This window comes from Xenopus tropicalis, chromosome 8 (assembly GCF_000004195.4).
Source record: "Xenopus tropicalis strain Nigerian chromosome 8, UCB_Xtro_10.0, whole genome shotgun sequence".
NCBI lineage: Eukaryota > Metazoa > Chordata > Amphibia > Anura > Pipidae > Xenopus > Xenopus tropicalis.
Genome location: NC_030684.2, coordinates 78,399,436 through 78,423,043, shown reverse-complemented (window position 1 = coordinate 78,423,043; position 23,608 = coordinate 78,399,436). Strand labels below are relative to the sequence as shown.

General features: G+C 38.0%; 1 protein-coding gene across 1 annotated transcript; it reads left to right on the top strand.

The window, feature by feature from the left end:
- Window positions 1–377: 377 nt before the first annotated feature.
- On the top strand, window positions 378–22,149 carry coq8b (coenzyme Q8B). The gene is made up of 15 exons (XM_002938817.5): window positions 378–486; window positions 3,882–4,067; window positions 6,344–6,652; window positions 7,083–7,149; window positions 7,237–7,314; window positions 7,398–7,520; window positions 9,300–9,385; window positions 10,507–10,647; window positions 12,126–12,207; window positions 12,820–12,913; window positions 13,113–13,254; window positions 13,632–13,739; window positions 14,100–14,165; window positions 15,321–15,407; window positions 20,422–22,149. The coding sequence occupies exons 2-15, from the start codon at window positions 3,891–3,893 to the stop codon at window positions 20,725–20,727; spliced, it is 1,866 nt and encodes a 621-aa protein (XP_002938863.1). The 5' UTR covers window positions 378–486; window positions 3,882–3,890; the 3' UTR covers window positions 20,728–22,149.
- Window positions 22,150–23,608: the final 1,459 nt, after the last annotated feature.

Genomic DNA, 23,608 nt, shown 5'->3' with positions numbered 1-23,608 from the left:
TACTGGTACCATTTAAAGCTTACACAAAAGTAAGCCATCAAAGCAGCCAGACAGGTGGGGGGCCACACAGAGGGGGGTCGCGGGCCGCCAGTTGGACAGAATGCCCTAACTGATCCTTTATTCCCCAAGAACAATTCCCCCATAACCCTTCATAGCCCTCACCAATCTATTATCAGCTACAGCGCACATGACCTCTTGCAAACCCTTCTTTGTTTAATGTCTAATCTCTGACTTTTTGACCAAGCGCCTTTAAAAAATCCTCTCTCCCTTCTCTGGTTCCGTGTCAGAAGCAGCAGCTTCCTCGTGTTATTAGAGAGACAGGTCTTCGCCAAGCAGACGTGCTAGATACTTCCTGGTATTACATCATGTCGCCCCGCCCTCATTTTAGTCACATGGCTTGTGACATCGTGACCTCTACCAAGGCAGTCTATTCGATCAGATCCCAAAGCAGAGTCGTTGTATTGAGCAGCACGGGAGTAAAGGAAGGTGAGAGAAGGAAATAGCAAAGCCGGTTATACAATGAGCTCCACTTGGCAGTAGCATACAGCTATATGTGCCGTATGTTTAACGTTCTGGTTTTGCAGCTTCCAATTGATGCGGGAAGTACATTAATATAGTGTGACTAAGGAAATGTACAGTTATAACATGGTATATGGCTCACAGTGTGTGAGTGATTAAGGTATAGGAAGAGTGAGAAGAATAGTGTGTTTCTTAATTCCAAAGTGTTGTAAGAGTGCAGAGGGGGTGTTGTACTTTATACAGCAATTACACGAAAGAATGAATCGCACCACCACTTCTGATTAACAGGTCAATAGTCAACTAAGTTGAGGAGATTGGTGCTTTAAAATGTACATCATTCTGTGAATTCTCAACATGTATATTAAATACTCCTGAAATATAATAACTGGATATCAGGCCCAGACTGAAATTCAAAGTAGGCCCTGGCACTTCATGTACACAAAGGCCCAATCAGCCCCCCACCAGCCCACTAAATAGTGACTGTCTATGGCATCTTACAGCAGCCCCTCTGGCTGCCAGAACCCACAGATTGCCAGTCTGGGCCTGCTGGATATACTCTGCATGCAGAAAGAGAGACCGTACTATCTGCAGCAATACGTTATGAAAAATATCCTTTCTGCACACTTAAAACTGGTATGAAAATATGTTCTTTCTGTGTGCATAGAGAGGTTAGTGGTTCAGAATATGCACTAAACTATGTCTTTTTACACAAAATTCTTTGTTAAAATTCTCTGGTGCACTGGGCTCAAAATTGTGTTCTTGTATGCAAGCACATTAGAATAAGAATTATATGGAAATGCCAGGGTGGCACCTGCCCCATGTTAAAGTTGAGCTGCTGCTAGATGTGATACACAGCCCTATTTTGCTCACAGAGAGAAAAAGTAAGAGCATTTGGTTGTAGCCTGTGTGAATGTTCATGTAATACAGCAAGGTATAGTGAAATCAAAATCAGTCAAGTATGGACCAGGATCCTTTTGCTGCCAAGCAAGGTGTATAATTCCAAACCTAATAGTTAGTGTTTTGCAGCATTGATTCTTTTTCTCTGATATGTACTATTTTAAATTTGGTTTGGCTTTTGAACTTAATTTTAATTGCCATTACATGAATTAATACTCTTTGCCCTATAGTAACAGCATATATGCCATTAACTAAAGTTGTATGAGTTTGTACGAAGTCTATTAACCCTAGGCAAATAGCATTTACTGTTCATCGTTATAAAATTACAGCTTTGCAAATTTTGTAGTGCCAAGGATTCTAAACACACCTTATCCAAAGCAGGAAGTATATACATTCCTTAAAAGGAATGAAACACTTTTTTTTTTTTTATAGCAAAATCCTTCTATATTTAGAGGGGTAAAATGCACTGGCACATTCTTGTTTTTCATACAATATGTCCCCTTTAATGTAGAATGTTCCCAGAGTTAATTGTTCCAGGGCTGTGGAGTCAGAGTCGAGGAGTCAGAGGCAATTTTGGGTACCTGGAGTCGGCAAAAAATGAACCGACTCCGACTCCTACTAAATTTAAATGGGAATAAAAAAAAAAAATAAAGCAAGTTTGAATGTCCCAATTCACAAGCAGTCATAATTAATTACTTCTCTGCTATAAGAATAAAGCCCAATGCACACAGTGCATAAACGAACACGTTAAGTGACCATGAAGCATGCTTTTCATTGACTGTATGAATGTATAAAATACATTAGCATATTAAAAACAGAGGAGTCGGAGTCGTGGAGTCAGAAGTATCAGAAACTGAGGAGTCGGAGAATTTATCTACCGACTCCACAGCCCTGAATTGTTCATGTACATGGATCTGAACAGTACAGAGTGTAGTGAAAGGGGTGGTTCACTTTAACATGAACTTTTAGTATATAATACAATGTCCTATTCCTAGCAACTTTGCTATTGGTCTTCATTATTTTTTATAGTTTTCAAATGATTTGCCTTCTACATCTTTCAGGCTTTCAGGTATGGGTCACTGACCCCAACAGTCAAAAATGATTGTTCTGTGAGCTCACAATTTTATTATTGTTACTTTTTATTACTTATATTTCTGTTCAGCCCCTCTCCTATTCATGATCCAATCGCTCATATAAACCGCGGCCTGGTTACTAAGGTAAACAAGACCCTAGCAACCAGATAGCTGCTGAAACTCTGGAAACCTGCTGAACAAAAAGCTAAATAACTGAAAAACCACAAAAAACCCCATAAAATTAAAACCCATTGCAAACTGTCTCAGAATATTGATGTCTACATTATACTAAAAGTTAATTTAAAAGTGAATAACTCCTTTAATCTGTAGTACACACACTGTCTGTTAGGCCAATGGCACTCAGGCATTGACCAGTGCTACCCTCAATTAAAAACAGCAGCAGTCCAAACATTTCTATTGGCCTGTCACCGCTTGCAGATATAAGCAGAAAAGTGTCTGACACACACACAGAGCAGTTACCGTCAGACCCCTGCAGAAATGCTGTCACTGCTTCATGCGCAACATTAAAGGGATTTTTCACCCCTTAGTTAACTTTTAGTACGTTATAGTTATCAATTGGCCTTCATTATTTATTTGTTATAGTTTTTGAATTATTTGCCTTCTTCTTACAACTCAATGCAGTTGGGGGTCACTGACCCCGGCAACCAGAAAACTATTGCTCTGTAAGGCTAGTTTTATTGTTATTGTTACTTGTTATTACTTTTCTTTTTGCTTAGGCCCTCTCCTATAAATGTATCAGTCTCTCATTCAAACCACTCCCTGGTCGTTAAGGTAATTTGGACCCTAGCAACTGCTGAAATTTCAAACTGGAGCACTGCTGAACAAAAAACTAAATTATAAAAAAAACACAAATAATAAAAAATGAAGACCAATTGCAAATTGTCTCAGAATATTACTATCTACATCAGTGTTGCCAACCAGTGGCTCGTGAGCAACATGTTGGTCACCAACCCCTTGGATGTTGCTCCCAGTGGCCTCAAAGCTGGTGCTCATTTTTGAATTTCTAGTAAGAAAGCAAGTTTTGGTTGCATAAAGACCAAGTATAATGCCAATCAGAGCCTTCTGTAGGCTGCCAGTCCACATAGGGGCTATAATGTAGCCAATTAAAAGTAGCCATTTAAAGGTGGTTCACGGGTATAAAAGGTTGGGGATCCCAGCTCTACATCATACTAAAAGTTAACTCAAAGGGGAACAACCCCTTTAAATGTGGTGACATGCAGACAGGGGCATTTTGGTTTCCAACTTTTTGAGCCAAAAAGCAGTCAAAAAGAGTCAAAACGCTGCATGTAATCGTAGAACCATATGATATTTTTATTATTCTCACCACTTTCCTCATCAGATTTTGTATGCTTTAATCTTAACTTTCTTAAGTTCATCAACATGTGGAGCGAAGTGTCGTTGGTGCTGCGTGGTGCATCTCGTGTGGGACAGGCCATAGTGGAATTGCAGGCCGAACAGCTGCGGATGGTTATTCATTCCTCCACATTGGGAAATGAGATTAAGTCTGTGCAGGCCAAAGCAGAGCAATGTGCTGCAACTCTCTTTACTCGTTGCCAGGTATGTTTATATGCTGCCTTAAAGGACTTTCTATTAAAAAAGATGTTAAAACACTTACGGTACTAGCTACTGCAAATTTCTAAATAGACCAGTGTACAACACACAGGTCTGGTAAATACTGGCCTTTCAGCATAAATTCAAATATATTTTGTATGTCTATTGTAAATTGTAACTGTTTCGCTGTTATTAGGGCTAGTAGCGGTGAATTAACATATCTGCAGTTAGTACACTCTGCATCAGTTAAGCCTACAGTAGAACTGACATTTTAAATTTTTCAGCAGACCGTTGGAAAAAAAAAAAAAACATGTAAAATCGGGGAAATGTATTATGCATTATATGCTGGGGGACCACATAAAGTTTAAAATTAAGGAAAATGTAAACTCAGGGTATGTTAAACTGAGGTTTCACTGTACAGGTATCGGACCCCTTATCCGGAAACCCGTTATCCAGAAAGCTCCGAATTACGGAAAGCCTGTCTCCCATAGACTCCATTTTAATCAAATAATTCAGAATTTTAAAACTGATTTCCTTTTTCTATGTAGAAATAAAACAGAACCTTGTAATTGATTCCAACTAAGATATAATTAATCCTTATTGGATGCAAAACAATCCTGTTGGGTTTAATTAATGTTTTGTTGATTTCTTAGTAGACTTAAGGTATTGAGATCCAAATTACGGAAAGACCCCTTATCCGGAATACCCTTGGTCCCGAGCATTCTGGATAATGGGTCCTATACCTGTATATCCTTGTGAAATTTGCATTTTGCCTTTTGTCTCCTGATGTCATGATCAATGCTTAAAGAGGGCAGTTTACCTTGAAAATAACTTTTAATAAGGTGTAGACCAGTGATGGACAACTTGCAAAGATTCAGGGACCTCTAGTTTCTCCTGACTTTTCAAAAGGCCCCCACAATATACTCCATGTTGGTTATAGTGCAACAAAATTGCATTTAACAAAAGAATGATGTAGAGTTTTAACTTTTTTTTTAATATGTGCAGCATGGTAGGGTGTCTAAGCAATTACTGAGTGAAGAATCATTGTTGTGGACATGCAAAAAGTGGTGCAGTCTAGTAACATGTGGGTCTACTATAACTGAATTTGCACCTGACTCTAACCCACCAGAAGCCGTGTATGGTCACAGGCAAGGAGAGCGGACAGAAGAGCTCAACCTGAACCTGCCTGTGACACGCAAATGTTGTGCCGAGGTAAGCCCAAACCCACCCGACCCGCTGGTAAACCCATGGGTCCTGTGGGTATCGGGCCAGCCTGCACATCACTAATGCAGTTAACTAATACAGTCATTTGGCAAATGGACTTAATTTTAAGGTACTTGCATCCAAACTTACTCCTTATTTTCACCTGCATTTTCATATAGTTGCAACTGGCATTGGTGCATTTGTCCACCCTCTGGTTTTGAATCTCATGCAAGTGCATGGGAATGCTAGAGCCACTACACCTCAAAGATGGTTAAAAAGCTTGTATTTTCCTCCCTAGATGATCCCAATATACAAGATAGCTTAATTGCATACCAGTTTGTGTCAAATATTGCTGGGGACACTGTTTATTCATTTCTGCAGTTATGTGGTATTGTGACGGTGACCTACAGTACTTTCTGTTACCTACAGTATTTTTTATGAGGAACAGACATCCAGAGGCTTTATGTAATTCATCTCTTAATAAACCACACAAATAAAGTAGTTTTTTTTTGTGGAGTTGGCCACACAGGAATTGTAGGGATATAACTTAAATTATTGTTAGGGATGCACCGATCCACTATGTTTCGACTCCTTTGTGAAAGATTGGCCGAATGCTGAACCAAGTCCTAATTTACATATGGAAATTAGGCTACGGGAGGGTTAAATAGCACGTGCACATAAAATTTTTTTACTTCCGTGTTCATGTAACCATGTGATTTTAAGGATTCGGATTAGTTCTGCCAGAGACTCTGATTTGGCTGTATCCGAATCCTTCTAAAAAAAAAAAAAAAAAAAAAAGCAGAATTCTTGCTGAATACCCCCCTCGCGCGTGTGTGCGTGCACATGCGCAATGCCGTCGCAGGGGAGGTGGGTCATTGCCCTGCCGTGCAATTAAAACTGGTGGGGGCAATGACAAGACTGCACGTACTAGGGGTAGGCAGGAGAGGTACCTGCCTCCTAGCTCTGGCCCTGGCTAGTGTACTACCTGTTTGCAATCCACCCAGTTTTTTACTAAATGCTGGCTCATGCATAAGTATTCTTTAATTCATGAGCAAACCATTTTCTTTCATTGTTCTCAGAATAGAATGCCTGATTTAAGGGAACGTTCTTCTTCCTCAGAACCTGATGCTTCCAATTGGGCCATAGCATCAGAGTTTCCTCCTGCAGAAGAGCCAAGAGACATCAGTGATGGGACTGTCAGAGCAAGCACCTATACTTTGTCTTCTTCAGGGAAGGGTTCAGGGGTTGATGGAGTTAGCACAAGACAGGTCAGAGCTTATCGGAGTTACAGCACATTTAGAGGTCTCACAGCTGATGAACTCAAAAGGGCAAGAGAGTCGAAGCTTCAGAAAGGAACAGAGGAACAAGGAAGATCCAAACGTCAGAAGGTACTGAATAAACATATTGGACCAAGTACCCCAAAATATTTTCTTTCATTATAAGGGGGTATGTGAAAATGTTTATAAGTGAATGTAATAGGTATATTACAGGATAAATTGGTATATTTATCACTTTGTTAAAAACCTGTAGAATTCTGAGGAGGAAACAATATGTCTGTTATATAAGTCCCTAATAAAGGCTATAACAGAATGTTTAGTATTTTACAGTAGATGGGTAACTCAGAAAAGTATTGGTTTTAGTCAAAACAGAATTGATCGGTTATCTGCCATTAACAATAAGCAGGTGATGCCCCCTGTTTTATCAAAATATATTTGGTTTGTTGTGTTTTCATGAAAGTTCTAGTTTTGTGTAAGTTGATATTTCTTTAATGCCAGTTTTAGGAACTGATGATGTAATATAAGTATCTTTCTCTTACAGCTCAGTGATAGAGCAAGAGAAAGGAAAGTTCCTGCATCTCGCATAAGCCGCTTGGCAAATTTTGGGGGTAACTTTTGTTTTTTGCAACCTCAGTTTTAAAAGTTAGGAGTTTTCTTTAGGTAAATTTACTGGCTTTGATATTTTTTGTGTGCAGGTCTTGCTGTTGGTCTTGGAATTGGTGCTCTTACAGAGGTGGTCAAGCAGTCTCTAAATCGTGAGGAAAGGCAGGACAGTAAGTCTCACCATCCTATTAGCTTTTGCAAAACACATGACAAATGTCCTAATAACTGTTTGCTTTATCCTTCTGTCTTACAGGTAATCATTCCATATTGGAATCTAATACTTTATTGAATGAAGCCAATGCTGAGAGGATTGTTGACACTCTTTGCAAAGTGAGAGGAGCAGCGTTGAAAATTGGGCAGATGCTAAGTTTGCAAGGTGACCCATGCAGAATGACAAGGTTTTAAGATGTAGATGCTCCCTGGTTCCTTGGTCTCCCTAAAATACAAAAGATCACCCATTGGGCCTCATGCGGGGTCTGCTTTCCCCCAAGTTACACAACTGGTCATTGACAGAATGTCCGCCAGTTATCTTTGAAGGTGCTTAGAGCTGATTTAAGACTTATTACAACTTGAAAGGGAAAACATTTGAGCAGTGATCCCCAACCAGTGACCCAATGGTGACTCCTAGTGGCCTAAAAGAAGGTGCTCTTTTTTAAAAATGTTTGTCTTGGAAGCAAGTTTTGGAAGCACAGTGACACGGTTTTACTCCAAGCAGATCCTCCTGCAGGCCAGCAGTCCACTTGAGTGTGGTTCATGAGTAAAAAGGTTGGGGATCCCTGCATTTTAGGAAAAAAGATACTCTTTTTGCTACAGGCAACGAATCTACCTCCTTAAAATGATCAGCCATGTCATGTGGAAAAGTATTAAATGGAACCATCTCACATAAAAATGTCCTTTCATGCTGTGTTAAAGAATTGAAAGATTAAAAATAGGGATCAATTCTGCCTGTGTGGCCCTTTCTTGTTGGGTATCTTTCTGTTTTTCTGCCGAAAAGAGAGAATTTTTGCTTAACATGCATTGCAGGCAACTATCTATTGGTAGTACTCACGGTTGCAGGGTTGTCCCCTTCAGAGTACTCACACTGTGTAAATGGTGGCAGTACTGGATTTTCTAGCTCCCAGTCCATAGACCCTGTAATGCTAAAAACAGGTATGCATGAAGCTCTAAAAAAGTCGTGAGAAATGTTAAAATCCTGCCTTGTACATAGCTGCAAAGAGGATTTTCTGTTGAATACAGGCTTAACTAAATAAATTTTGCATTCTTTGTTTGGCCAGTTAGCTGATGATTTAATTTGCACAAAATGTTGGTGAGAAAATGATGGGACATGTTTTAACAATTATCTTGTACAGAGTTTCAGGTTTATGTTTAATTAGCAAGGAATGGATTAGACAGACAAAATATTAGTGTAGTCAAGTAGCATAATGGTTGAATGTATCCAGTTGCTTACGGTGCAGAGGATTAAACAAATGTGAATTGAGTATAATGGCATTAGTACATGTATTATTCTGTAATGAATAGAGAGTATAAAGCAAGGGAAAATGTGCCCATAACAGTTAGATCATGTATTAAACAGAAATTTTTATTTGCCCATTTAGCAATGGTATACAACAGGGGGCAGCATACTGCTTCCAGCTTCCGTATGCTCACTAGCCTATGCAAATATTTTTTTTAATACTTGTAACCATTTCTTAAGAATAAGACATGATGCAATTTTTTTAGACTTATTGTTGATATTCTTAGTAAGGACTACCAGGAACAAAAAAAAACAAAAAAAAAACTGTACAATTAAATAAGAAAGATGGCTATAAAAAATTCCACTTAAATTTAGTGAATGTTAAATACATTTTGATAAAAAAGTATACATACAAATTCCATATGTTTTGACAGTTCTAAATGGGCTTATATTTAATATTTAATAAGTCTGTATCGCACAAAGTCTTCATTTTTTTGTTATCTTTGTTTAGGTATTTAATGAGTCAGCAATTTGAATGCCTTGTACATTCTGATGACCAGGCAAAGTAATTACAGAGGCACATAACCTGTATTATGCTTTTGGCCTGGCCTGTAAATGAAAGTTAGGAAATGATTAAAAAATCAATTGAATTGTCCATGAATAATGTTTGTTAAAAATCCTAATTTGTTTTTGGTCCCACAGATAACAACTTTATTAGTCCGCAGCTACAGAAAATCTTTGAACGAGTTAGACAAAGTGCAGACTTTATGCCATCCTGGCAAATGACTGTAAGTTTTCACTTGTAATACAATTTTGGTATATAGAGGAAAGGGGTTTAATATGATCATATATTTAATGTATGAGGCAAAGTAGTTTTATGCACAAAATATTTCTTCACTAATTATATGATTTTATTATTTACTATTATAATTGTTTTATTTTAACTGGGAGCTTTTATACTGCTTCTGTTTCCCATAAGCACTTTAACTGATGCAAACCTCTTTTGAATTTGTACTTAACCCACATTTGCCAGATTGATTTCTAATTATTTTAGAAGCATGATACTGGCGGTACTAGGTTTCCCTGCAAGCATGAATCTGAATGGATTTGTATGTAGCCATGAAGCACTGGAGTTGTGAGTCTGTTTATGTGAATTCTGAATATTTGTCTGTATCTCTTGCTGATAATGACATTGAAGTCTGTAGTCTTCAAGCAGAACAGACAAGAGTAAAAGCAAAATATATAAATAACTTTTCAGATTACCAGCAAAGTTTTTATATTTGCATCAGATGAGGTTCACATTTAGCGTGGCTTTTAATTGCAGTTATACTTCATGCATGCAAGTAAATGCAGTTAGAAATGTTTAGGCAAAGGTCATGCCTGCAAAAGTTAAAGAGAAAACAGAACAGCTGCTAAAGGGCACCTATCATACAGAAGTTGTCTCCGCCACCAGAGGTGGCTATTAGAGCCCACACTGTGTTTAAGGATGACAATCGTATTTTTTCAAGAAAATACTATCACAAGGGATATGCTACCTGCACATGACATAATAAATCTTTTTCTGTTTTATAGCAAGGGTACAATGAGGGATTGTCCACACAAACAAAAAATAGATCTTGTGCATTCACTCATATTATTATGTTATAGGACATTACATCACTATGTGAAAAAAGCTGCTCAAAATGCCTTTCCTGCAGTCACTGCATATAATACAGCCAGATATGGGTGCCTCCAACCACACTGCTATATTCTGTGTTTAAAGCCCACCAAGTCAAAAACTGACATCTGCCTCCTGTGCACCAAAAGGGTCATGCGTGACCTTATGGAGTCAGAAGCATTTGGTACAGTCAGTAGGTGAGTTCTGACCATACAAAGGTAAAAGTTAAAACAAATATATAATCTCTTATAGAAAGTGCTCGAAGATGAACTGGGCCATGACTGGAGAGAAAAGCTGGAATATTTTGAGGAAAGACCTTTTGCAGCTGCCTCTATTGGTCAAGTACACCTAGCTCGTCTTTTGGATGGCCGGGAAGTGGCCATGAAGATCCAGGTAACACAAAATGGTTTGGTTGTCCAAAAAAATTATGATGTTATGAAGCCTAAAGTTTGTAAATAACTGGAGATATTCACTTAGTTACATATAAATACATTTTGTGAGTTTTAAGTAGTGACAGGGTGTAACCTCAACAACAGGAATATTGAAATACTAAAAGGACCCCCTTTCCTCTGCTTTTTTTTGTAAAAATATGCAAATCCAATCTGATTAAAAAAAGCAAGTCGCCCTCAGAAACTATATAGTAGATTGTAAAAATAAACATATAGAAATTTAGTTTTGTGCGGTGCAAAACTGAAAGAAGTGCCTTTTTATAAGTTAATTTTTGCACTGATCAAATCTACCCAAAAACCAAGCTTTTCTGGAGAGCTGGCAGCACGGATCTGTTTTCATTGTGGGGTACTAGCCAATCGCAGTGGGCAGGTGGTGAATAGGAAGACTCTTGTGTTAAAGTAATTTTTAAACGTACTGTACAATATATCTCTGGCTGTTCATATACTCTCTATTATTGGTTGTGACTTGTGAAATCATGTAGTAGAAACCAGGTGATTAACAGTACTGGTGGAGAATGCATATGTCTTTGAGCCTCTATCACAGTCCTGTTCGCTATTTTAAATGAAGGTTTATAACGTGACTTTGAGATTATATATAATATATACCCCGAGGAACCTTTTATATGCAGTGTAGGTTTGGATGGGTAGGTACTTGTTCAGATGCACATGAATTATACTACTTTTATTAAATTACTATTAAATTACTAATGTGTATATATTAAAGGAATACTGTTACTGGTTTTTTTTTTTTTATGCATCAGATAATAGAGCTTCTCCAGCAGAATCCTGCATTGAAATCTGTTTTTCAAATACACAAACAGATTTTTTTATATTTAATTTTAAAATTTCACATGGGGCTAGCCATATTCTTCATTTCTTAATTTCCCAGGGTGCCACAGCCATGTGACCTCTGCTCTGATAAACTTCAGTCACACTTTACTGCTGAGCTGCAAGTTGGAATTATATCACCCCCCTCCCAGCAGCCAATCAGCAGAACAATGGAAAGGGAGCAAGATAGCAGCTCCCAGTAGATATCAGAATAACACTCAATAGTAAAAAATCCAGGTCTGGCCTGGGACTCCCCTAGCTACATAGGAGTAGGAGAAACAATAGGTTACCTGAAAGCAGTTCTAATGTGTAGCGCTGGCTCCTTCTGAAAGCTCAGACTTGGGCACAATGCACTGAGATGGCTGCCTACACACCAATATAACAACTAAAAAAAAATACTTTTGTTGGTTCAAGAATAACATTTGAAATGGTGAAGTGAATTATTTGCTATATACACAGTGTAATTTAGAAATAAAAAGTATACCATACAAATCATGACAGTATTCCATTAATCTTATAAATATATTCTGCAGATAAAAAGTGCTTATGGGAAATTAAAATATATAATATGTAATTGTCTTTTTATTGAAACAGTATCCTGGAATTGCTGAGAGTATAAACAGTGATGTGGAAAATCTCCTTTCAATACTTAAAATGAGTGTGGCTATTCCAGCAGGTAAGGGGCAACATTTATACCAAGGTACACTTGTACCTTCTTCTAACAAACATGCCCCAAAGTTCTTTCAGTCAGAAAGAGTCAAAAACATTTCAGCTTACAGTAACCGTAATGTCCACCAAAAAACTTAAAGTTATATTTGTATAGTTGGCTGTAACATAAACAAAATACTTTGAAAATGAAAGCTACTAAAATACAGATTTGCATGCATTTTTAACACAGTTTACTGTAGTGCACAGAACTTCGTATGGGTCTACTTTTGTGCAAAGGAATGCTGCTAGTGTCCCTTATAACTTAGTTATATCTATAGATAGGTTTTCCCTTTTGCATGAATACTAACCAGAGGTATGTTGTTTAGACAGATACATGTTAATAAAATCCATGAAGTAAGAGAGTCAGGGATGCGTAATAAACCATTTGGTTTTTCCAGGCACCAAAGATTAAGAAATAAGGCTTTTTCTTAGTATTCTAGTTTTTAAAAAGTGTGTACAGATATTTGTTTTTTGCACTTTGATCAGTATTTTAAATTTTCTTTAGAACAAAATTTGAAAAGCCTCCAATATAATATTCTATGTTGGGTACTATCAGCTCTCGTCCTACTCTTCGCTATAGGTCTGTTTCCTGAAAACAGTGTCCAGGTCTTGCAGAAAGAGTTAACGTGGGAATGTGATTACACACGTGAAGCCAAGTCTGCCAAAAGATTCAGGTGATAATACAGGGCAATACATCAGAAGAGTTAATAGATGCTTCCTTGAATGTAGTGTGATGCAAAACTTTTCCAGTAATGTTATTTCTACAAATCTTCCATCCTTATGTTTTCCCATTTTTGTTTTATTAAAAATATTGGTTTTCCTTATATTTCATCCTGTCTTTGCACAGAATCTGAATGCTTTCCTTATTTTCAGACATCTCCTCAGTAAAGACCCATTCTTCAGTGTGCCACAAGTAATTGATGAGCTCACAACTGAGAGGGTGCTCACTATGGAACTAGTGTCTGGGGTTCCACTGGACCAGTGCGTTGAGATGGACCAGGAAACGCGCAACCAGGTACATACTTTTATAGTTGAGGGTTGAGACAGCAGGCCATATATCGCAGAATTAGTTTTTTTACAGCAGAGAAACAGTTGAGGCCAGGGTTTAAATTTTGATAAACGTGGCATGTTGGTGAAGAGAGGCTCAGAGCTTTAAACACTGTACAGCTTACAGCTCTTGGTAGTGCTACTGTATCATGCACAGAGAATGATCCTTGATTCCTGAATGCAGGCATACAGTTTGCTCACCTGTTTGTTTTACACACGTGTTTATTAACAAATAACGGTTTTGTCCTGATCACCTGTTTTCCTTTTATAGTGTTGTTCTTGGACACTGATATTGCAGTGTGTGTGTTTCAGTCCAGCTTCTTATTGCTTCCATTTGCTTTTCAGATCTCGTACAACATCCTGCGTCTCTGCTTGCAGGAAGTCTTTGAATTTCACTTCATGCAGACAGACCCTAACTGGTCTAATTTCTTCTATGATACAGAAAGCAATAAGGTGCGTTTATTGACCTTTAACACACTTTTTAGAATGTTTATGTTTTGCACTGTGCTGTTTATCTTTGTAAAGTTTAGTGACATTTCTGGCAGGAAAGGGTGTTGCCTCCCAAGAAGCCCTTAGCCCACAAGTGTTATAAGAAAACATGCAGCTACATGATCTTAGGCAACAATTATAGGCTAAATGCTACTTGTACTTCACATTGCAGACAATAGAAAGCAACCTGAGGCAGTTATCATGTTTTGGTTTACTCTGTGCCAGAAATCAGATTGTACCATCTGCCAAAGTCCTCAAGCATATTCTAATGCTTGCCTTCTACAAATTGCTAATTACAGTATACAATACTCCTCCCTCTTGCAGGTGATGCTACTGGATTTTGGTGCCAGTCGAGAATTTGGAGAAAAATTTACAGATGATTATATAGAGGTGGGTGAAGTACCATCTATAGCAGGGGTGTCTAAGATACTAAGGGGTATATTTATCACAATGTGTAAAAAGTGGAGTAAGACATTACCGGTGATGTTGCTCATAGCAGCCAATAGATGCTTTGCTACTCTTGAAATCTGATTACTGATTGGTTGCCTTGGGCAACATTACTGGTAATGCTTCACTCCACTTTTTACACAGCATGATAAATATACCCCTTAGTCTTAGTTACTAAATGAGGAAAATGAAAATTGATCAGACTGGATGGTCAGACACGCTCACCAAGGGCCACATAAAACAGCCAGGTGGGCCAAATTTGGTCCCTGGGCCTTGTGTTTGACATATACGATCTAGAGAGTTCTTCCCCCTATAATAAAACAAGGAAACTTTTATTTGTTGCTCTTAATCTAGATGACAAACTAATCACCTGTTTCTAAAGGAAAACTATACCCCCAAACAATGTAGGTCTCTTTAAAAATATATTGCATAAAACATTTCATATATAAAACCCTGCATTTTCATAAAAATATACTTTTTTAGTAGTATGCCATTTTATGTAGTAGTGCCCTCTGGGACCGTAGTTTTTGCAGTCCACACAAACAAGCCAAGACATGCATACATGCTCAGGCACATACATGCTCAGCCAATACTTCCACACTTCTTCCTGTTACAGTTAGAGCTGCATTATTTCTGGTCATGTGATTTCTGATCCATCACCAAAAGGGGGATCAAGGAAAAGGATGTAAAAGGGAAATATTTACTGATATTATATATATATATATATATATATATATATATATATATATATATATATATATATATATATATATATATCATTTAATAGTTTATATCATATTAAGTAACCTATCTGTTGACTCTGTATTCATTCTGGGGGTATAGTTTTCTTTTAGTATGCAGAAATCTGGGTAGTTGCATATAATTTCCTCTTAATATTGTACTAACCTTTTTTAGTTCCCACCCCTAATATACAGACATAAGGCCAGCTCCCTTCTCCTAATACACTGTTTGGGAGAATGTTCTTGTCTTCTTCTAAACTACATGTATCAAAGCACTGTGTATCCTTCTCATAATATACAGATACTGATTACAACCTTCCTTAATCTATGGATGTAATTCTTAATGTCATGTTTTTAGGTTATCAAAGCAGCAGCAGATGGTGACAGAGCAAAGGTGCTTCAGAAATCACAGGATCTTAAATTTTTAACAGGTTTTGAAACAAAGGTTAGTGACTCTATTTACAAAGTATAGAAACTGGTAAAGCATACTATAATAAAGTTTTGACCTGCTGGAGATATGTTACAAATGCGCAGACCCCAAGGAGTTTTTTTTTTTGTTTGTTTTTTAAAGGAACACATCTAGCATGCTCCAGAAAAGGGATTTATTGCATTTAAAAACGTTACAAAGTTGCAAGTCTCATTATTACCAGTAAAAGTTGTTTTTTTAGGTGACCTAGGTCCATTTTTTTCACAATGCAGTCTGGTCCTCCATAAAAGAATACATTTCTTTTTCATACAATTTGTATGTGTTGCACTTCTACACAGAGTATGCTGTGAAATACAAATTTACCACATCATACAGTACAAGTTGTTTTTTTATGAATGACAACAAGCATTATAGAATATAAGAAAATACATTTATAAAATGACAGTCTTGAGATTAGATTATTTTCTTATGGGCCTACATTTGCCACCCACATGGATAATATAAGCATATTCTGTTATGAAGCAATGCCCCTCATTCTATGATACACAATGAGTCTTGTTACCAATATTACCTATAACCTGTTAGCTCATTTATTAAAGGAGAGGGGAGGGTGACAGACTAACTTGTTCTACTTCTGTTGAAATCGTTTGATCTTGTGCCTAGGTTTATATTGATTGCTTTGTAATAGGGAGCGAAATTTCCAAGAGGGAGTTTGTCACCACTCACTCAATCACTGCACTCCAGTGGTGCCACAGACTGTGGTCTTTGCAACCTTGTAGCCACTAAGAGGTAGGGTATAATGTCACTATTCATGGAAGCGGTCCATCCTGTGCTAGTGTGAGGTTCTTTGTTTTAATGCAATAGAAAAGGACGTTTCAAAAGAAAGGCAGCAGCATAGAACAGTCAAAACAGTTTAACAATAGTAACATAGTAAGTTGGGTTGAAAAAAGACATACGTCCATCACGTTCAAGTCCTTCTAGTTGATCCAGAGGAAAGCAAAAAACCCCATCTGAAGCCTCTCTAATTTGCCGCAGAGGGGAAAAAATTCCTTCCTGGCTCCAAGATGGCAATCGGACCAGTCCCTGGATCAACTTGTACTAAGAGCTGTCTCCCATAACCCTGTATTCCCTCACTTGCTAAGAATCCATCCAGCCCCTTCTTAAAGTTATATAATGTATCAGCCAGCACGACTGATTCGGGGAGGGAATTCCACAACTTCACAGCTCGCACAGTAAAAAATCCTTTTCGAATATTTAAACGGAACCTCCCTTCTTCTAAACGGAGTGGGTGCCCTCGTGTCCGTTGGCAGGACCTACTGGTAAATAAAACATTAGAAAGGTTATTATATGATCCCCTTATATATTTATACATAGTTATCATGTCACCTCTTAAGCGCCTCTTCTCCAGTGTAAACAGACCCAACTTAGCCAGTCTTTCTTCATAACTGAGACTTTCCATACCCTTTACTAACTTAGTTGCCCTTCTCTGGACCCTCTCTAACTCAATAATGTGCCATTTGAGCACTGGAGACCAGAACTGAACAGCATATTCTAGATGGGGCCTTACCAGCGCTCTGTAAAGGGGAAGAATAACCCCCTCCTCCTGTGAATCTATACCCCTTTTAATACAGCTCAAAACCTTGTTTGCCCTTGCAGCTGCTGCCTGGCATTGCTTGCTACAGCCAAGTTTATTATCTATAAGGAGTCCAAGGTCCTTCTCCATTATGGATTTGCCTAGTGCAGTCCCATTAAGGGTATAAGTGGCTTGCATATTTTTACATCCCAGGTGCATGACCTTACATTTATCCACATTAAATCTCATCTGCCACTTAGCTGCCCAGATTGCCAGTTGGTCAAGATCCTGCTGCAAGGATGCCACATCCTGGAAAGAATTGATTGGTCTGCAGAGTTTTGTGTCATCTGCAAACACTGATACATTACTTATAATACCCTCCCCCAAGTCATTTATGAACAAATTAAACAAAAGTGGACCCAGTACAGAACCGTGAGGGACCCCACTGAGAACCTTATTCCAAGTAGAGAATGAACCATTAACAACCACCCTCTGTACCCGATCCTGTAGCCAGTTTTCTATCCATGTGCAAATGACTTCACTAAGACCAACAGACCTTAGTTTAGAAAGCAGTCGTTTGTGGGGAACGGTATCAAATGCTTTGGCAAAATCCAAATAGATTATATCTACTGCATCCCCACTGTCCAGCTTCTTACTTACCTCATCATAAAAAGCAATTAAATTGGTCTGACATGACCTGTCCTTCATAAAGCCATGCTGATTACTGCTCATAATGGCATTCTCCACTACATAATTTTGTATGCGATCAATTAACAAGCTTTCAAATAACTTGACCACCACGGATGTCAAACTTACAGGCCTATAATTGCCAGGCTGAGATCTTACTCCCTTTTTAAATATAGGAATGACATTCGCCTTCTTCCAATCCCTAGGTACCATACCTGATGAAAGCGAGTCTGAGAATATCAGAAACAAGGGCCACTGCAATTCTGCCCCTAGCTCTCTCAGTACCCGAGGGTGTATTCCATCTGGCCCAGGTGCCTTGTTTACATTTATCTTGTGTAACCCTTTTAAGCACCATATTCTGTGTCAACCACTGTGTAGTTGGAGCTGAGGCAACAGTGCAGCTATTGGGTGGGACTTGGCCCACTGGCTCCTCTACTGTATACACAGAAGAAAAGAACTGGTTAAGCACATCTGCCTTTTCTGTATCCGCTGTAACCATATTGTTACTATAACTCAATGGGGCCACACCCTCAACCTGCATCTTTTTACTATTAATATACTTAAAAAACTTTTTGGGGTTAGTCTTGGCCTCTGCCATGATGCACTCCTCATTTTCTACCTTTGCCTTCCGGATTGCTGTTTTACAACACTTCTTATAGTGTTTATAGTCATTAAATGCAGCTACTGTCCCCTCTGACTTACATTTCTTAAAAGCTTTCCTTTTTTTCCCCTTTTAACTTCTTCAGTGTGGTGCTGATTTTTATGTATCCTGTCAATAGAAAGGTGCCTAGGGCTTACGTATTGAATTAATGTTTGGGACTCCGGTATCTTAAGGCACATAGGATGCTCTCTCTAAGAAATGTACGTTTTGATAAAATACTGATTCAGAAAAGTCCAACCTTGTGGAACTGCAAGAACACCACATAGCTTGTAATGCAGTTCAGACTTGTTTGCCACTAGTTTTCTTAGAGCTTGCTATATACAAACAGATGTTTATTAAACAAACTGGGTTCTTTGTTTTGACCAAAATTTTGATATTTTTGATAAAAATGTTTGTCCATAGCAAGCCCCAAGAATGCACTTTTTGTTTTTGTTATTGTTTGGAGAGATGCTTGCATTTTTCTACATGTTATATACTGGGTCCTGTAACTTTGCATTTTGCATGGTGCATTTCTAACATACCCTTATTATGTAGGCAGTGTTGAATTATAAATATTGCATCATTTTAATGTGGGCTAAAAAGGTCTTGTTACCTTTAAAATATTCACCTTGATTGAATCCTTATAGATCCATTTGCATCCTTTCTGTTGTTAGTTGGTAGGCATATCATAATGCTCCTTGCCCAGAAGCATAGTAAGATGTAAATAGCTAATTACAATTGTACCTTTTAAATACACTGTATAGGTGCTGATTGGCTGCCATCCTTCAGTGCAAAGTGCTGAGAGCTGTAGGCCCTCCTGCACAGCCTGTGAAAGCAGTCAGCAGTAAGAGAGATGGATGGGGGATGCTAGCAAGGTTTTTGGGTACATTATTAGTAATTATTATTTTAACTTTTAAAAGCACGTCCTCCTCCTATTTTTAGAGGTGTATAAGGAAATGACAAAAGCTTGCCCTCAGGCCTGGGTTTATGGAAAGTATAGATGCAAAGGATAGCAAATTGGTAGGGGTGACATACAGGTTACCCCCTTAAAACTTTAGAAAATTATTAGGATTAAAGGTGAACTATTGCAAAGTTTGAATTTGTGATCTTTTTCTCATCAGTTTAATTTTTGCAATAGTACTTTTGCAGAATTCATGCAACTCTGAGGGGTGTTCTAATATGCATATGTTTTTTTTATTTCCCTTAAATCAATAAGTTCAGAAAACATAACTAAGGACCATTTATAATTGTTTACAGGATTTTAATGGTTTCTTGTGTTTTTGTATTGAGACACGTTCAGAATATATATAATGTCAGGATTCCAAATACTGAATGATCCACCAATGACTTAAATACTAAATCTGAGGCTTAATTTGCATATTCACATTTAAAGGAGAAGGAATGTCGAGAATCTCTGGGGGAGGGGAGTGCCAAATGTAAGGTTACCCTATGTCATAACAGGATTCTGGGAAGAAATTCCTTAAGGCTCCTAGAAAAGTCCATTTACATGGGCTTTGTCCCATTTACATGGGTTTATCCTATAGGCTAAAGCTCACCCACTGGGTTTAAAGCAGAAGCCAGGATAATAGCTGATCAGATTCCCAACTACAGACCGTGATTTATTCACTTACCTGATACCCCGGGCTGGTATTCCTATTCGCAAACAGTGGATGCAAACACTGCATGCGCAGTGGAGTGAAAAGCTGTACTGTAACAAAAGAGCTGGCCTTTTCAATCAGTAAGTGGGGGGGGGGGGGGGGGGGGGGTGCCTAACTTTTGGCACCCCAAAATGATTGAGACTTTTCCTTTAAGGAGAAACACAAAAATATAATTAGATAATAAAAGAATACTTTTATCCATTCATCCAGTGCTTTAAAGTCATACAAATTGTAGAGTTTCGGCCAAGTTCAGCCAACTGCTATTAGTATAAAGGGTAAATAAAGATCACTAAAGAATTGCAATGACGCTTCTTCATCAGTCCCCTGAAATTTGTTTCTCACTCAGAACAGAGCTGTCTGATAGTTATATAGTTTATCACAAGATTGTTGAGATTTTCTCTTAACCATTTCAGTAACATGTTTTGAAAACTCTTAATCTGAATTTTTTTCTTTTTTCACTCTATAACTCTTTAGGTGTTTGAAGAAGCTCATATAGATGCTGTAATGATTCTAGGAGAAGCATTTGTTTCAGACGTACCATTCAATTTTGGTACCCAGAACACCACGCGTCGCATCCATGACTTAATTCCCGTTATGTTGAAGGATCGACTGACACCACCTCCAGAGGAAACGTATTCTCTTCACCGTAAAATGGCTGGGTCCTTTCTCATCTGTGCTAAACTTCAAGCAGTTATCCCATGCAAGGAGCTATTCCAGCGTTTTTATTGCGAGTACTGGGAGAGGCGCAGCAATGGAGCCCAGAGGACAAGAATTTGTTAAACAACCCTTTTCCAGGAGAGTAATAATTAGTGGTAAAGTTACTGTCATGCTTTGATCACAATGCCTTCAGTCAAATGTCACAACATCCAGTATGAGCAAAGTATTTGCACTGGGACACCTGGAGGCAAGTTCCACCTGTTCCATTACCTCATCTGGGCAACTGTTAATTTCCACTGATAACGAGGGGCATTGAATTGCCGAGAGGCTCTAAACCCCAGGAGTTGCTGAGTGCAATGTCAAGCTGAAAGCTTTAGGGCAGTGATCCCCAACCAGTGCCTACGGAGCAACCCCTTGGAAGTTGCTCCCAGTGCCCTCAATGCTTATTTTTGAATTTCTGACTTGGAGGCAAGTTTTAGTTGCATAAAGACCATGTGTACTGCCAAAACAGTGTCTCCTGCGGAATGCAGTCTAGTATTTGCTGAACTAGATTTAAATGGACAATATTTACATTAGGAATAAGGCAAGAGGGTAGAAATAGCCTGCCTGTTGCTTTGTGTAAATGTAGTGTGTTGGATAACAGGTTATATGCAATTCAGTTGGAGATTCAAACCAGTAGAGGTGGGGGTCTGAGGTTGCCAAAACATTTTTTGATTTGAGGAAGAATGCCTTTATGTGCTCAGTGGGCTGCTGCATCCTATGACATGATGTAAATAGTGTCCTTAAATAAGGGTCAAAACAAAAATTACCATCTCTAAGAGATGGAATAAGGGATTTTCAAAAATTATCTTTCGCTCTTTGCCCCCTACAGTAGTGACAAATGTACAGTATTAACCATAAAAATCAAAAGCACCCCATTCTAACGAGAGGTTAGGGTGGGGTGCTTTTTGGGAAGGCCTTGTGAAACTTGCCATACTTTCGTAATTAATTTTTTAGTGGCCGTATGCTACTTCTCTACTTTTTTTTCCATTTTGTTTTAATTTTGTCCTAGGCAAGATCATAATAATAATGGTAGTATATATGGATTGTGTTTGCTACCTAAAATTAACTGTTTCAAATAGATCAAATCTTATTTATATTTTTCTAAAAGTTCACAAATACCCGTGGTTGGCAAAACGTGTATACAGTATGAATTAAAATGTACCAATTAGCAATTCTCTTCATATAGTAAAGTTCTTATATTCAGTGTTCCTGGAAGGCAAGATACACAAGTTCATTTTATTTTGGTGGTATGATGATTTTTAATATCTTAAAACAATTTGCAGTTTGTCTTCCTTTTTTAATTTATTTTCTAGATTTCTTTTACAGGTTTCCAGTTTGGAATTGAAACCATCTGATTGTCAAGGTTCCATTGACCAGGCAATGGTTTGAATAACAGACTGGAAGATAATTAGGGGCTGAATATAAAGTTGAGTAATGAAATATAAGAAGCAAAATCTAGTGCCACAATAAAGAGATACTGTTTTAAGAATTAAAAAATAACAGTTCTGTCTTTCTTTTCGGCACTTGTCTGGCAAAACAGGATTAATTACCCTTTATTGAAAAGGCTTATTTAAATCTACTTCACTGCTGTAGTACAAGCAGAGAGTTATGAGAGGGGAATACATAAGAACTCTGACACAGAAAAAAAACTGTAGTGAACTGAAATTTAAAATACAAAATTGGTATCTGTGGTGTGACAGCACAACTGGTAAAGCTTGCGTCAAAAAGTTTATGAAATTATAAAAAGACAGGTCATCCTATGACAACAGAGTCTTCTGGTGGTCAGGTTCGCTGTCCATGGCATTCAGATACTAAATAAAATTTTAGGTTACAGTAAACAGATAAGTAAATTAAAAACACCTAATATAAACATAATTTAAAGGACAAGGAAATCTCATTAAACTGGGTGCACAAATTTGTTAGGCACCCTCAGTGTATTAAATCATTTAGTTTTTCCACCTGGCCTTAAAGAATGGCAGCAGTCCAGGGCTATACCACACCACCATCTATGTTAGACCTATGCTGGACTTGTGCACTCGCAGTACTGTAAAGTCAAAACATCTTCTGTACTGCACATGAAAAGGAACACCGGCCTGGGGAACAAAGTTAGCAGTTTAACTTAAATGCCAACTTTTTGTCTTGAGCTTTTTATTTAATTTTTGTAATCGCACTTAAAGGCTTGCACTTACATTTCAGCGACATGTTTTACAAAGAACATGAATCTGTTAAGGTTATGGACAGTACATGCCTACAGAAAAATGGCTGCCTTAAAGGAACAGTAACACCAAAAAATGAAAGTGTATAAAAGTAACTAAAATGTAATGTGCTGCTGCCCTGCACTGGTAAAAGTTGTGTGTTTACTTCAGAAAGGCTACTATAATTTATACAAATAAGCTGCTGTGTAGCCATGGAATCAGCCATTCAAAGGAGAAAAGGCACAGGCACATAGCAGATAACAGATAAAACACTATTGTATTCTACAGAACTTATCTGTTATCTGCTATGTAACCTGTGCCTTTTCTCCTTTTTTCCAGCTTGAATGGCTGCCCCCAGGGCTACACAGCAGCTTATTATATAAATTATAGTAGTGTTACTGTAGCAAACACTCCAGTTTTACCAGTGCCGGGCCACAGGGCATTATATCTTTATTACTTTAAAGCTCTTTCATTTTTTGGAGTTACTGTTCCTTTAACAAGGTAATTCACCTTTTGGTTGGCTTTAGTATGTTATAGAATGTCCTGTTCTTAAGAAAATTTCATTTGATCTTTTTTGTTTTTCTTTTATAGTTTTTTAAATTATTTACCTTCGCCTCTGCCTCATTCTAGCTTTCAAATGGGGGTCACTGACCCTAACAGGCAAAAACTTATTACTGTGTGTGACAATTTTATTGTAACATGTCACGTGTTTTTACTTATCCATCTGTCTGTGCTCTCCTATTCCTATATCAGTTTGTCTCTTCATC

Excerpts from the sequence above, each read along its gene's own strand:
- coq8b (XM_002938817.5), top strand. The coding sequence starts at position 3,891 with ATGTGGAGCGAAGTGTCGTTGGTGCTGCGTGGTGCATCTCGTGTGGGA. Across the intron at positions 9,386-10,506 it reads TGCCATCCTGGCAAATGACT|AAAGTGCTCGAAGATGAACT; the intron begins GTAAGTTTTCAC and ends AATCTCTTATAG. Across the intron at positions 10,648-12,125 it reads AAGTGGCCATGAAGATCCAG|TATCCTGGAATTGCTGAGAG; the intron begins GTAACACAAAAT and ends TTATTGAAACAG.